The following is a 16,271-nucleotide window of genomic DNA, read 5'->3' as shown; positions in this document are numbered from 1 at the left end:
AAAGAAGACAGAAGGAAGGCCAAAAGGCACATGAAAACATGCTCAAAGTCACTAATTGTCCGAGAGGTGCAAATCAAAACAACAATGCGGTACCATCTCACACCTGTCAGAATGGCCAACATCAACAAATCAACAAACGACAAGTGTTGGCGAGGTTGCGGAGAAAAAGGAACCCTCGTGCACTGCTGGTGGGAATGCAGACTGGTGCAACCACTGTGGAGAACAGTGTGGAATTTCCTCAAAAAACTGAAAATGGAACTCCCATTTGATCCAGTAATCCCACTCCTAGGAATATATCCCAAGAAACTAGAAACACCAATCAGAAAGGATATATGCACCCCTATGTTCATAGCAGCACAATCTACAATAGCCAGAATTTGGAAACAGCCTAGGTGCCCGTCAGCAGATGATTGGATCCAAAAACTATGGTACATCTACACAATGGAATACTATGCTGCCATAAAAAAGAAGGAATTCTCATCATTTGCAGCAACCTGGATGGAATTGGAGAACATCATGCTGAGTGAAATAAGCCAATCAATGACAGAGAAACACCACATGACCTCACTCGTTTGTGGATAATAAAGATCATTATAAACTGATGAACCAAAAGATAGATACAGAGACAGTAAAGCAACAAGCAGATTGTCAAATTTCAGCGGGGAGGGGAGGAGGATCTGGGGGAGATAATAGATCAACTGAAGGACTTGTATACATGCATATAAGTACAACCAATGGACATAAAGCTCTGGGGAGGGAGGGGATGGGTGGGAGGGAGGGAGGGGGGAAAATAAAATAAAATTAAAATTAAAAAAATAAAGAAAGAAAAAATAAATAAATAAATAAATAAATAAAAAGAAACTCTACAGGCCAGAAGGGAATGGCATGAAGTACTCCAGGTAATGAAAACCAAGGATCTGAGATCAAGGTTACTATATCCAACAAGGCTATCATTCAAAATAGACAGTCAAATAAAGAGCTTCCCAGACAAAAAAAAAAAAAAAAAAAAAAAGACTAAAGGAGTTCATCACCATCAAGCCAACATTACAAGAAATGCTAAAGAGATTGCTGTAAGGAATTGCTGAGAAGAAGAAACAGAGAGAGAAACCTATCCATACAGAAGTAAAATGGCTATAAATAAGTACTTCTCAATAATAACCCTAAATGTAAATTGGTTAAATGCTCCAATCAAAAGGTGAAGGGTAACTGAATGGATACAAAAACATGACCCAACTATATGCTGTCTACGAGAGACCCACCTCAAAACAAAACACACACAGGGATGGAAAAAAATGTTTCCATGCAAATGGAAAAGAAAAAAAAAGCTGGAGGAGCAATACTCATATCCAACAAAATAGACTTTAAAATGAACGTCATCACAAGAGACAACAAAGGTCACTACATAATACTAAAGGGACTGATCCAATAAGAGGATATAACCCTGGTAAACATTAGGTGCACCTAAATATATGTATATATATATAAAAACTTCTAGAGGACTTGATCAGAGAGATTGACTATAATACAGTCATAGTAGGGGTCTTTAACACCCCTCAGATTTTCCTGGACATATCTTCCAGACAAAAACTTAGTAAGGAAACAAAAGCTAAAGGACAGGATCAGATGGATTTAATAGACATCTTAAAACATTTCACCCAACACAGAATATGCATTCTTCTCAAGTGCACATGGCGCATTCACAAAAGTATGGAGTTTTCTCAAAAAAATTAAAAATGAAACTCCCATTTGTCCCAATAATCCCACTTCTAGGATTATATCCCAAGAAATCAGAAACACCAATCAGAAAGTATATGCACCCCTATGCTCATAGCAGCACAATTTACAATAGCTAAGATTTAGAAACAGCCTAAGAGACCATCAGCAGATGAGTGGATTAGAAAACTGTGGTACATCTACACAATGTAATACTATGCTGCCGTAAAAAAGGAACTCTTGCCATTCGCAACAGCATGGATGGATGTAGAGAGCATCATGCTAAGCAAAATAAGCCAATCGGAGAAAGATAAATATCACATGATCTCTCTCATTTGTGGCATATAATGAACAACATAAACTAATGAACAAAAATAGAGCCCAAGGAGGGGAAAATATACTAGAATATACTAAAAGTAGTCCTGTTATTTGCAGATTTTTAATATTTCCTACTGTGATATCATATTTAATATGTGATATCATACTATGTTAGTACAGTTTTGGTAATATTATTGTACTTAAAATCCTTTTATTTTTGAAATATTAATGTTTGTTGCATGTAACATTATAAGTAAGGTCATTTTTCTCAAATAATCGGTGTTTAAAGCATGTAACATCATATTTAAAATCATTTTTTCTTGAGATATTAATGTTTATTGTATGTAACATTATATTTAAGATGATTTTTCTTGAAATAGTAAGGTTTATTGCATGTAACATTATTATATTTAAATTTGTTCTTTCTTGAAATAAAAAACTGAAAATAAATGAGTTTAATTTTTGTTATATCACAGATGTTCACTGTTGTTCACAACTATGCTGCAGTAAGAATGTGTGCAAGGCTAATGAAAATTCCATCTCTGATACTAAAACACAATTAAAATAGTATAAAAGTAGGCCAATATTTTCAGATCGTAGGAACACTCAAGTTGATTCTTTGCTACCTTTTATTTGAAAAGGTGTTACCAGCAACCACCTCCTATTTTGTCTTCAGAGCATTACTATCATAAATAATTGCTAGCATAACCTGTGCTCCAAAACTTGGCAGGCCCAAAGCAAAGGCTTCACTTCGATCCATATGAACAGAACCACCATCCATGACATGAACACATATATAATATATAAATATTGTAGCAGAATTCTATAATTTTTATAACCTGTAAAATTCAATAGAGAAATGTTTCCTATCAGTTTTCTGAAGATTACAACTAAGCAATTTATAGTAAGGATTCACTTCTTTTTCTAAATGTGTTAATTCTGAAATCATGAAATCTGATTCCTAAGACTTCTTAACTGCCCTCCTTTGAATTCTTCAAGTACATTGAGCATATACTGCTATAATGGTAGCTCTCAAATGAGAAAATAGTTGTTTCTAATCATTCAAATAAAGGTCTCAGTGTTATTTTAGGATGTGTACCTTCTAGTCATATACCTAAATATATGTGCATGTATGTGTTCTTGTTAATTATGTAAACATATATATCATAATGCTATGTCATATGTTGTCATATTATTGTTCTTCTGTTGAATAGCAGATGCATACTGTACAACATAAATTACCTGCTTTTAAGAGATATATAAGCTGCTTCCAATTTTATTATAAACAAAGCTGTGATGAAATTCCTTTCTCATAAATCTTTGTATTCATATCTGACTACTTCCTTAAAATAGAGTCTTAGATGTGGCCTTGATGAATCAGAGTACATAAACACTTTTAATGATCTTGAGAAACATCATCCAATTGTCCCACCAGAGAGGGTGTGCTAATAAACACTCTAATTAACAATATATGAGTGCACCCATTTTATCCAATTCTTTATAATCTTTTAGAACTTTGCCAAATTGATGGGGAACAGTAACAACATATATTTTAATTTTTATTTTTTATTAACAAATGAGAACAAAAAAATTTCACATTTCTTGACTACTTGTATTTCACCTATTAAAAATCATACTTTGTTTTCTATTGAGGAATACCTCTCTTGCCTATTGGGTTATACAATTTCTTTATATGTAAAAAATATTCATTTTTTTAAATCTGTGTTATATATGTTGGGTCTGAGCCCCTCTGCCAGGAACTGGTCCTTCTTTTTTTTTTTTTTTTTAATATATTTTATTGATTTTGTACAGAGAGGAAGGGAGAGAGATAGAGAGTCAGAAACATCGATGAGAGAGAGTCATCGATCAGCTGCCTCTTGCACACCCCCTACTGGGGATATGCCCGCAACCAAGGTACATGCCGGAATCGAACCCGGGACCCTTCAGTCCCCAAGCCGATGCTCTATCCCACATGTGTCAAACACAAGGCCCGCGGGCCAAATCCGTCCCGCCAGGCCTTGCAATGTGGCCCGCACCACGCTGTCATCACTGCACTCCGCTGCGTTTCCATCACAATGACAGTTTATGACTGTTCAGTAAACCATTCGGCCCTCGATTTAGGCTGGATTTTAGATTTTGGCCCCTTCTCTGATTGAGTTCGACACCCCTAAGTCTATCCATTGAGCCAAACCGGTCCCGGCAGGAACTAGACCTTCTTGAACGCTGGGTATTCGACAGAGAAGCCATAAGATGTTGTGGGTGTATGAGAGAATCTTTATTGTAGAAGCTAGTGGCCATGTAGCCATTGCTAACAAGGAGCACCTAACATAGGAGCTAGCCTCACCAAGCAGCCACACACTGCTGGAGGGTCAGTAACATACTTTATACTACCTACACGAGAGGCTTCTTGCCAGGTAGTGAGGTCAGTCTTTTGGGTTACAGAAGGGCACACTTGTGCAGTGAATATACAGATTACTGTGCCTTTGCTCTTGCACTAGTATATAGGCCTTGGACACCCTGATTAAGATTCCCACGCTCAGAGTGGCCTTGAATATCTGGTGTACTCTGAACACGGCCTCTATACTCCAATTAGCCTCAAGCATTTGGCATACTCTGAATAGAATCCCCATACTATGCTTCAAATGTTTTTCCCAAATTGTCAAGTATCTTTTTGCTGTTTCTTTGTGTTTTATAATACAGATTTTTTTTTTTCATTTTTATGTGATCAATCTGGAAATCAGTATAACAACTACTTAAAAATTTGGACTTTGAAGTCAGAACACTCAGATGTATGGCAAGGGCAAACTACTTAACTTCTCTAAGAATCAGTTTCCTTATCTATAAAATGGAGATACTCAAGAGTTGCTATAAAGGTTCATACATTCCTTCATTCATTCATTGTTTCCCAACATGTCTGCCAAGCAAATAATAAGCATTCATTAGTAGCGGCTGTTACTATTATCACAAACACCACATTTTAACTTTTGACAACAGCTCTCAAATTTAAGTGTGCATAAAAATCATCTAAGACCCTTACTATAAACCTAGGCTTCATTCCCATAATTTTTTATTATATAAGTCCAGGATGGGGCTCTAAAACATACATTTCTAATAAGAACATTCAGGCAATTCATTTTCTTACCCCCCCCCCCCCAGGCAATTCTGATGCAGGTAGTCCAGGAACACTCTAAAAAGAAATAGTGGGAGCATTTGAAATCCTGCTCCCCAGCATATGACTCAAACTCGGAAGGAAGACAGGAAGCGAGGGAGGGAGGGAGGGAGGGAGGGAGGGAGGGAGGCTTTTTCATGGATTCTGCCTTCAGTAATATACTGGGAATATCCTTCCTCACGCCAGAATAAAGTAAATACTGTTATTTTCTCCTATATTATTTTCTCCCATATTCTTATACATCTTTTAAAAGATATTTAATCCATCTAAAATAAATTTTATTACATAGTTGACTGACTCAATACCATTTGTTGAGATCTCCTTGAAAGAGATCTCCTCTACCACCAGGAAATAACTGTTGTTTCTATTGCTTTACCATATGCTTTACTATCTGGTAAGGAATATCCCCTCATTATTTTTGTTTTCCAAAATCTTTTTACTCATAATCTTGCCTGTTTGATTTGTCAAACTTTTTCTATGCTCAATAAATATTTGACTTAATGGAGGCAATGGATTTTACAAATACAAACTTCATAGTAATTCTTCCAAAGTCTCATTTGGTCTTTGCTTGGAATTATACTAAAATATTTAAATTTCTTCATTTCATCAAATTTTTTTTAATTGATTTTTTACAGAGAGGAAGAGAGAGGGATAGAGAGTTAGAAACATCGATGAGAGAGAATCATCGATCAGCTGCCTCTTGCACATCCCCTACTGGGGATGTGCCCACAACCAAGTACATGCCCTTGACCGGAACTGAACCTGGGACCTTTCTGTCTGCAGGCCAACGCTCTATCCACTGAGCCAAACCGGTTTCAGCCATTTCGTCAAATCTTTTAATGTTCAAGTGTATTTTGTTCATAAAGACATCCTACATTTCTCAATAACTTTATTCCTTGTTTTATACTTCTGTTACAGACAAGAGAAGTGGTTTAGAGCGTGAACTTTCAACTTAGATTGTTTAGGATCTGATCTAAGTTCTAAGGGTTCAAAACCGACAACCGTTGACAAATTGAAGGCACACAAATACTGAACAAAATAATTCTTAATGTTTGCAATTCTATTGCTTCACATTATCAGCAGTGCCTAGATTAGAATAGTCACCAGTGGGGAAACAGACATTAATAAAAAAATAATCTATTTCTGTAGATTCTTTTAAATTTTGAAAATGAACTGCATGTTAATAAACAGTGACTTTATAATCATTCAATTTGTGTATAAATTTTAGGGGACACCTTATATGTCCGCTCAACTTCCTTATTATTACTAATAGTTTTTCTGTTAATTCTCTAAAAGCAGAAAATACTAGTCACTTAAAATTTTTAAAATTACAAAAAAATAAAAGGCAAACGAATTTAAAATTTTTTCCAATAGTACAAATAAGAAGTTAATTTATGGCCTTTAGTTTTCAGGAGAAAAATATTCAATAAGCTGTGTTGAAGCAAATGATTGGTTACATAAAAAACATTTAAATTGGATCTTCAATTCAAACTGTATGTCAATATAAATACCAGAAAGAACAATAAATCAAGGCTCAAAATCAAACCTTAAAAATTCTATAAGACCACTCCTAGCAGCATTATTTATAATAGGGTTTTATAATTGAAAAAAAGTGAAAATAACCCAAATGCCATTTACTTATTTATTATATTTATTGTTTTTTGCCTGCCTTCCCCCAACCCACCATCCCCACTCCTAGAATATGTTTCAGAAGAGCAGGGGCTTTTTTTCTGTTTTCTCCACTGATATGTTCCAAGAGCCTGTACCTAGCAAAGAGTAGCAGTCAATAAATACTTGCTGAAAGAAAGGCCCATCAACAGGAGAATGAATATGCTATAGTATATCCAGATGATGGGATACTACACAACAGAAAAAATGAACAGTTACACATATATATCAGCATGGTTCACTCTCAGATATTGAATGGAAAAAAATTTCAGTAAAATACATATGGTATGAAATGCACAATTATAAAAAAAATAAATACATAGTATTTAGAGTTTCCCAATAGTACAGAAGAGGGTTGATTAGAGCTTTATCTTGAAAATTATTAAAACTACAAAAATTCAATTATTTTATAGCCTGCAAAATTTAGTCTTCTACTATAATTGGTGATTGCTTTAAAAGGAAAACATACCTTCACATCAACTCACTTGCAAAAACGAGAATTAAAACCCAACTAGAAGTAAACTATGCAACAGTGGTAAAGTCAAGTCAAACATACCTATAAGTTCAGGTGGGTTTCTTTCATTAAACCGCTCACACAGACGAATGAATGTCTCGGTATTCTCAGTTGTAGGGCACTCACCATGTCTAGCAAAATGAAAACTCTTGTTTTTAAAAGAAATTACACATTTCAGCCAAAGGTTTCAATATTAAAGAAACCTAATACATGACTTACCCTTTACACTGAAGTTTTATATATTTGATTCCTTCTTTTTCTATGTCATTTCTGTCATAGAACCTCGAAGTATTTGTCAAATCCACCAGCAAGCCCATTTTAACCTTATTAAGGGGGAAAAGGGGGACAGGTTTACTAGTAACTGAATTTTTTCCAAAACAAGTTGACTAAATGACAATATGCCAGTTCATCTATCCACACATTGGCAAGGTTTTATGCTCACTCTGCCAATGAACTATTAGCAACATACGCATCACTTATCCAAGTCTTATTCAGGGCCTAGAATTTAGTAGGCAATAAATGAAATAAATTAAACCCCAAACTAATGATGGAACATGAACATAAGCAAAACACACTCCACTTCAATATCACAAAAAGTTTACCTAAAAAATCAAGCACTGATATAGTTTTCAGCATCTGCTGCTCCACCTATGATTTACTAGACAAGAGGCTAGTGCAAGGGATAGCCTCTATCTGAAATACACCCCAACCCAAACAAGCCCCAGGCACCATCAGCCCAGCATTCCAAGAAACCATCACATGAGGCAGTTAAATTCTACAATGAGTATATAAGGTAATAGCTGTGTACGGCTGAAAGTCCCTTGTAAATCCTTATAATCAGGAAAAAAACGAGCACATGGACGTATTTTTTAATCTCTTTGACAACTTAATCTCTCGGGCAGTTTTTCTTTCTGCATTAAAACAGAAATCATTACTTCCTCTGTTGAGCACTAACTGGTGTGGTTGCACTCAGCCTGGCAAGATAGCCCCACTAAGAAATGCAGACCTGAACTGAGCCAAGAAAAAAAGTGAATTATACATCTTCCAACTCATTCTGAAGCCTACAATTCTCTGAAGAAAAAATAACCTGTATTTTCCAAATTGTTATTTTTCTCTCTCTTGTTATTATTTCACTTATTCAATACCTACTGCTGGATTTGCCTTACGGAAACTGAGCTACATAATGATTCCAATTCTATTGTTAAGGGGGGAAATAACAAAAACATTTCAATTTCATACATGATGAAATAGACACAATTGTGTGCTTCTAAAATATAACTAGTTGTCATGTGCTCTACTGATTTTTCCAGATTCCTTAGCTTATGTGTAGACAGATCTATCAATCAGGTGAGTTCTTTCTTAAATCAAATGTATTTTTTATGGTATTTTCTGCAATTTGCCACCACTAGGCCTACTTTTCTCCTCTTCCCACATAGCTTCTGCAGTGATCTTACTTCCTTCATAGGATGTATATTAGTATACTGCCAAATGCAAAGATTTAGACATCATATTACAGCTTCTCAGTGAGTTAGAATTAAAATCCATGATGTCTGTCTCCAGGTTCAAAATGAGAAGTGAATATAAAGTGGGCTGAGCAAAAAATAATAAACTTTCTAAATATATAGGAATACTTTAGCCAAGAAAACTGAGGAAGTGTATTGTGTGACTTAATTGTCAAGCCACATGTAGGAATGTGTGTGGATGTCTATGTGGATAATGTGTCTGTATGTGAATGTACCTGAGTATATAACATATACACATACATACATTACATATGCATATGAATTTGTCATAATAAGTAATCCCAATCCAGGAGTAAAGCTAATAGTATTATCTCAGAGTTATAAGGTTTAAATAAAGTCCTGTACCAAGCATTAGGCTGCATGCCTTATTTTATTTACTAATTTTATTTACAAATGAGGAAACTAAAACATGAATATGTTATTAACTTGCCCACAAAGCTGTAATTGGCAAACCAGAATTCAAACCCAAGCTGGCTTCTAAGCCCAAGCTCTTAGTTCACTGCCTAGGAAATAGTTAATGCTTTATACATGTTAACCATGACTTTCAGTACAATTATTAATAATAAATATTTAAAGTTTACAAGCTAAAATAAAACATATAAACAAATAAAGACTCAAAACTACATCAAGAAAATTAGTAAAAAGTTTTCAAAATCTTGATGGTGCTTCTTGCCCTGGCTGGTATGGCTCAGTGGTAGAGTGTCAGCCCACGCACCAAAGGGTCACAATTTCAATTCCCAGTCCAGGGAAGGTACCTGGGTTACATATCCTTGGGGAAGGATTAACCAAATAAATTTAAAAATAAATATCTAGACAAATAGAGATAAATAAATGATAGATAGTTAGATAGATAAAAATAAAAAAATTATGACTCTTGTATCCCATGATAAGAGCCTTGCACACAATCGACACTAATATTTAGCATACAATAACAGACTATCAAGGATATAAAACAAGAGAGTTATAAAGATTAATGAGTTGAATTATGTCCTCTAAAAAGATATGTTCAAATCTTAACCACCTTTGTATATGACTTCATTTGGAACCTAGAGGCCCAGTACACAAAAATTCGTGTACTGGGGTCGGGGGGGTCTCCTCAACCCAGCCTGAGCCCTCTCACAATCCAGGACCCCTCGGGGGATGTCCACCTGCCAATTTAGGCCTGCTCCCTGGGGAATCAAGCCTAAGCTGGCAGTCAGACATCCCTCTGGTAGTCCAGGAGCCCTCAGGAGATGTCCAACTGGCAGCTTAGCCACAGTCGGACATCCTTAGCACTGCAGAGGCAAGAGAGCCCCTCCACTGCTACACTCGCAGCCGCCAGCCCGGCTTACGGCTGAGTGGAGCTCCCCCTGTGAAAACACACTGACCACCAGGGGCCAGCTCCTGCATTGAGCATCTACCCCCTGGTGGTCAGTGCGCATCAAAGTAACTGATCATTCTGGTCATTCCACCTTTAGGGTCCATTTGGGTATTACCCTTTTATTATATAGGATTATATAAGATAGGGCTTTGCAAATATAATCAAGATGAAGTCATACTGAACCAAGGTGTCCCTTTAAGAGAAAAATGTGGACATAGACACATACAGGAAGAATGTCAACAATGAAGCAAAGACAACTGAAGGAGCTGCAAGCCAAGAAATGCCAACGACTGCTGGCAATCACTAGAAGCTAGGAGAAAAGCATGGAAAAGAATCTTCCTCCAAGCCTCCACAAAGAATCAACCTTGCCAACACTTAAATTTGGAACTTCTAGCATCCAAAACTGTGAGAGAATAAAAGTCTGTTTTTTAAAGTAATTTTTTATTTTTCAATTGCAGTTGACACAATCAGTATTATGTCAGAATAACATAGACAATTACAATTTCATTTAGGAAAATAGTTTAGCACATTCTTTTAAATCCACCATGCACTCAACAATAATAATCTTGGGTATTTATCCCCTAAAAATGAAACTATGTTCACACAAACAACTGTACATTAATGTTCATAGCAGCTTTATTCACAATACCCTACAACTGGAGACAACTCAAATTGGTTAAAAGATTATTTAACTATTCAACCGGAGAATGGTTTAATAAATTCTGATACATCCATACAACTGAATAGATTTAGCAATAAAAAGGAATAAACTTTTTATTGATACATGAAACCACTTGGATGGAACACAAGAGAATTACATTTAGTGAAAAAGTCAACCCCAAAAGATCACATACTGTCTTATTCCATTTATATAAAATACTCAAAATGATCAAAATAGGGAAAACAATATGTGACTTTTGGAGTTTGACATCTTATATAATTGTAGTATAATATCAAAAGCAGGAAATTGACATTGGTACAGAACCACTGAGCAGGTTGCAGATCTTACTTAGTTTTTACCAGTTTTTATATGCATTCATTTGTGAGTATATGTGTATTGTTCTTTGCAGTTTGATCCAACGTATTGATTCATGGTGGTGGAGCAGAACTGTTCCAGACCCCCTTCCCACTCCCATCCTTGTACAGATAATAGTTCTGTATCAATGCTGACTTCCTGCTTTTGATATAGTACTACAATTATTACATAGGATGTCACCAATGGGAATAAATGGGAGAAGGGTTCATAGAACTCTGTACAATTTTTGCAGTTTCAAATAAAGGTTTTTTTAAAAGCCACCTGAAGAACAAGAGAAAGACAAAGTATATTAAATCAGTATAAAAAAATGTTTTGTTTCTTACCTTCAAACTCTTTAGATAATTTGAGAGCATACTGGGATAGAACCGATTTTCTTCAGCAACTTGACTATCATACCTTGGTCCTAACATTGTCTTCAGAGGTAAGAATCTTCCTAAACAGCATGAAGATGAATAACAATTTTCATTAAAAAAAAAAAAAAAAAAAAACAGATCCAGGTTAAAACACTCTTATTAGCAATTCTCAAAGTCATTTTCTTAAAATGTTTTAAATGAACTGTTCATGAGGCATTCTCAATGTAAACTATACTTTTAACAGATACTGCCTTGGAACTTTTAAGGACAACATAAATCCTAGAAACTGACAAAGGAATATAATAGAAAAAGAGAAATTACCAGGTTATGAAACTTATATGATGACTCTTAAGTTCTAAACCCCTACATTAAAAAATTATTGCCTTAAAACCTTTAAAGATATGGTTCTAGAAATGTAATAAAGGGTTAAATTAAATCAGTTCTTTAAAATTCCTAATTATACATCCTTAATATAAACTTGAAACTCTACCTTATGGACCTTATCCTACATCTAAGGATAAGGATCATCCTGAGAAGCATGCTAACCAAAATCACTCTCCAAACAACTATCAGTGATTATAATTTCAGCAAACTGACTAACCTTTTTGGTCTTTATTTCTGAATCACAATATAAGCATAGGAGAAGTCACTTTATATAAGCAATTTTTAAATGACCCATTTTAAACATTTTATATGTTAAAACACAATAAAATAATTAAAAATAAATATCTACCTAAAATAGTATCAGAGTGAAATCTTAACATTTGTCCAAAGGCTTTAACTTAAATTTCATAAAAAGACAACTTAAAAAAATTTTATTTTCTATAAAACTTCTCAAGGTCAACAAAGCCTTGGCCAGGTGACTCAGTTGGTTAAAGTGTCACCCCATACCCCAAAAGGCTGTGTGTTTGATTCTGGGCCAGGGCACATACTTAGGTTGTGGGTTCAATCCCAATCGCATGTACAGGAAGCAATGGACCAATATTTCTCTCTCACATCAATGTTTCTCTCTCTCTCTCAAAAAAAAAATGAATAAGTAAAAACATATTCTCAGGCAACGATTTAAAAAAATCATCAATAACCTCCACACTGCTAAATCCAATGGTTAATTATCAGTTCTCAAACAAGCCCAGCTGGAGTGGCTCAGTGGTTGAGCGTGGACCCATGAATCAGGAGATCACAGTTTGATTTCCCATCAGGGCACCTGCCCAGGTTATAGGCTCAATCCCCATTAGTGGGTGTGCAGGAGGCAGCAGATTGATGATTCTCTCTCATCGTTGATGTTTCTCTCTCTCTCCCTCTACCTTCCTCTCTCTAAAATCAATTAAAAAAAAATTTTTTTTAAACATCTTTTTTAAAAAGACAACAACTCAAATGACTGGCCACTTTTTAATTTAAGAGGGAGCTCATGAATCACTCATTCATTGGCTTCCAAGACACTACATCCTCCTGGTTTTCTTAACTCTCTGGCCTCTCCTCAGTCTCTTTCATTGGCTCCTCCTCATCTCCCTGGCCCCTCTATGTTTTGTCCAGGGCTCTGTCCTTGGACTTCTTTCTATCTACACTCACTCCCCTGGTACTTAGCTAGTGCCATAGCTTTTAAAGCCACCCAGGTGCTAATGCCTCACAAATGTGTATCTCCAGCCAAGCCTCTCCATTAACTCTAGTGATTATCAGACTGCCTACCTGACTTAGTCTCTACTTGGTGCCTTACAGACATCTGTCTTTTTCTTTTTGTTTTTCCAGAGAGAGTGGATGAGAGAAGGGGGAGAGAGAGAAAGAGAAACATCGATGTGAGAGAGGCAATGATTGGCTGCCTCCCAAACACACCACAATCAGGGCCAAGGATCAAGGTGCCCTCAAATGGAATCAAACCTGAGACCCTTCAGTCCACAGGCTGACTCTAATCACTGAGGAAAACCAGCAGGGCCAGACATCTTAGTCTTGATATCCAAATATGATATCTCAATATTCAAACACCAAAAGCTGGTCCTCTCATGGTCTTCCCTGTCAAAGCAAATGGTAACCCATTTTTTAGTAGCTCAGGCCAAACCCTTTAGAGCTATCCCTGATCTTGACCCTTCTCTTTCCAGCACATCCCATATCTAATTTTAGCAAGTCCTATCACATCTTCAAAATATATCAGAATCTGATCTTCTCACCATCTCTACCATTATCTCACCTAGATTATTATATTTCACTGAGTTTATTTAACAGAGTGCCCATTATGTACCAGGCATTGTTCTAGGTACATGGAATATATTCGGGGAGGGGAGGGGGGGGGACACAGGACACAGATAAAACTCCCTAATAGTTTACATTCTACTGGGAAATATAAACAATAAATAAGTTAATAATATGGTAAGTTAGAAGATTCATGCCATTAGATTCTCTCCTCCAACTATCTATCTAGCAAACTTCTATTTATTCAAGATATCAGCTCCTCTGGGAAGCCTTCCCTGATCCCCTTTTTCCTCTCCATCTCCTCTTACCCAACCTCAAACAAAGAATTAGGTTCATTACCTCTGGTATTCCATAATATTCTATAATAGTTATTACTACATTTATTGTAACCGAAAGGTATTTTAAAATAATGTTTTGCTACTCCCATGAGACTATGAGCTCTTTAAGGTGAAGGACTATATCATAATCATCTCCCTAACCCCAAGAAGTAGCACAAAGTAGCCACTCAAATATTTGCTACGGCCCTAACTGGTTTGGCTCAGTGGATAGAGTGGCGGCCTGTGAACTGAGAGGTCCCAGGTTCGATCCCAGTCAAGGCCATGTACCTTGGTTGCGAGTACATCCCCAGTAGGAGGTGTGTAGGAGGCAGCTGATTGGTGTTTCTCTCTCATCAATGTTTCTAACTCTCTATCCCTCTCCCTTCCTCTCTGTAAAAAATAAATAAGTAAATAAATAAATAAATAAATAAATTTTAAAAATATTTGCTATGTAAAATAACTTCAAAGTTACCATCACTATCACAAGACTGTCTCATATTTATATTCCCAGTTAGTGCCTAATAAGTTCTTTACGTATTATAATTTTATGTTCAATGGCCTTTAAGAAATAAGAAACATTTTCTTTAAAGTGTTCAATTGAATTCTATCATTCAGAAGGAGAAAACAGAATTCTTCAGAAATAAAGTTTGGTCCTATCTACAGGAGCTCTCTCACTGGAAGTTTTATTAGAGAAGGAGACTTCACAGTGGAACAGATTATATATAATTAGCACCATCTTCTTTCTAATCCAGGAAAATTATGAACTTCTGGTACTAATAAAATGCATCCTAATGTTTACAATGAGAAAATTTAAGCAGGTACAACACATTTTCCTACATATGTAAAATATCAAAGAAATTAAGCATGAGTTACTTTTATAGTTAGAAAAAAGCAAGCATAAGTTACTTTTATAGTTGGAACACTTAGGAAGAAAAAAGGAAGCAGGAAATGGAAATGATTCCTTCTTTTTCACTAAATCTTGCACTAATAAAGCTAGTGTTCTTTGCTCTGCTACTATAAAACACTGCTAACCCTTCATTTCCAAAATACACCATGCAACATGAACACTTCTAGAACACAGACAAAACTTAAAGGGAACTTCAGAGAAACATCAAGAATTCTATGCTTGCCGAAACTGGTTTGGCTCAGTGAATAGAGCGTTGGCCTGCGGACTGGAAGGTCCCAGGTTCGATTCCGGTCAAAAGCATGTACTTTGGTTGCGGGCACATCCCTACTAGGGGCTGTGCAAGAGGCAGCTGATTGATGTTTCTAGCTTTCAATCCCTCTCTCTTTCTCTCTATAAAAAAAAAAATTTAAAAAAAACACTCAATAAAATATTTTTTTTTAAAAGAATTCTATGCTGCATTCACTTTATTTTCTAATAAGCATTACAAGCTGAAGCACTATTTATTAGTAAGTAAAGATCTAGTTTGGTTGTCTAGAGGCCTGGGGTTCTGTCCAGGGACTACAATCAATCAGATAGGTGAGCTTAGAGACTCGCTAAACCACAATAATTAAAAATCTAGCCAAAATATTCCAATGCTATAAAGGAAAAACTTTTTATTCTTGACCCTTCATTTCCAACAGATGGATTTAAAAAAAAAAAAAAAAAAAAAAAAAAAAAAAAAAAAAAAAAAGCACACAATTCTATCTCTGGGAGAGGTATAAAGGTGCCTGGAGCTCAGCACCTCACCTGCTACTATCAACCCCCAGCAGCGCTACATTTGTCCCATTTTTAATCTAACAGTAAGTCAATGTTCTGATATTTGTCACTGCCATCCTGCAGACTATATTAAAATTCTGATTTTAAGCTATTTTTTTAATCCAAAAAGATTCACTTTGACAAGAACATCTTTATGATTTTGTTTTTCTTTAAGTGTAGCAGATAACTCTAATGAAAGGATCCAGGAAATAATCTCCAGACTAGAAAAACACCAAACCTCCAAGTTCAGAAGTTTCTCCATAACTTCACAGAGAAAAACCAATGAAAAAAAAAAAAGATTAGCCAGGCCAGTGTGGCTCAGTGGTTGAGCATCGACCCGTCCATCAAGAGGTCACCGGTTCATTCCAGGTCAGGGCACATGCCTGCATTGCAGCTGACCCCCAGCAGGGGTCG

General features: G+C 35.9%; 1 protein-coding gene across 7 annotated transcripts in view; it reads right to left on the bottom strand.

Moving 5' to 3' along the window:
* RNGTT (RNA guanylyltransferase and 5'-phosphatase) overlaps nt 1-16,271 on the bottom strand; it is a 180,140-nt gene that overhangs the window by 160,681 nt on the left and 3,188 nt on the right. For 6 of the 7 annotated variants that reach the window (XM_036413355.2, XM_036413359.2, XM_036413357.2 and 3 more), the window contains exons 2-4: nt 11,625-11,734; nt 7,602-7,705; nt 7,425-7,513 (exon numbers count right to left, since the gene is read on the bottom strand). In XM_036413355.2, coding sequence (XP_036269248.1) covers nt 7,425-7,513; nt 7,602-7,705; nt 11,625-11,734 — 303 coding nt within the window. The remainder of the gene's footprint in view (nt 1-7,424; nt 7,514-7,601; nt 7,706-11,624; nt 11,735-16,271) is intronic. The other variant, XM_036413360.2, reaches the window with a different exon arrangement.

This window comes from Pipistrellus kuhlii, unplaced genomic scaffold (assembly GCF_014108245.1).
Source record: "Pipistrellus kuhlii isolate mPipKuh1 unplaced genomic scaffold, mPipKuh1.p scaffold_m20_p_5, whole genome shotgun sequence".
Lineage (NCBI taxonomy): Eukaryota > Metazoa > Chordata > Mammalia > Chiroptera > Vespertilionidae > Pipistrellus > Pipistrellus kuhlii.
Note: the sequence above shows the minus strand (reverse complement) of the source record. Positions and strands in the feature narration are given on the sequence as shown.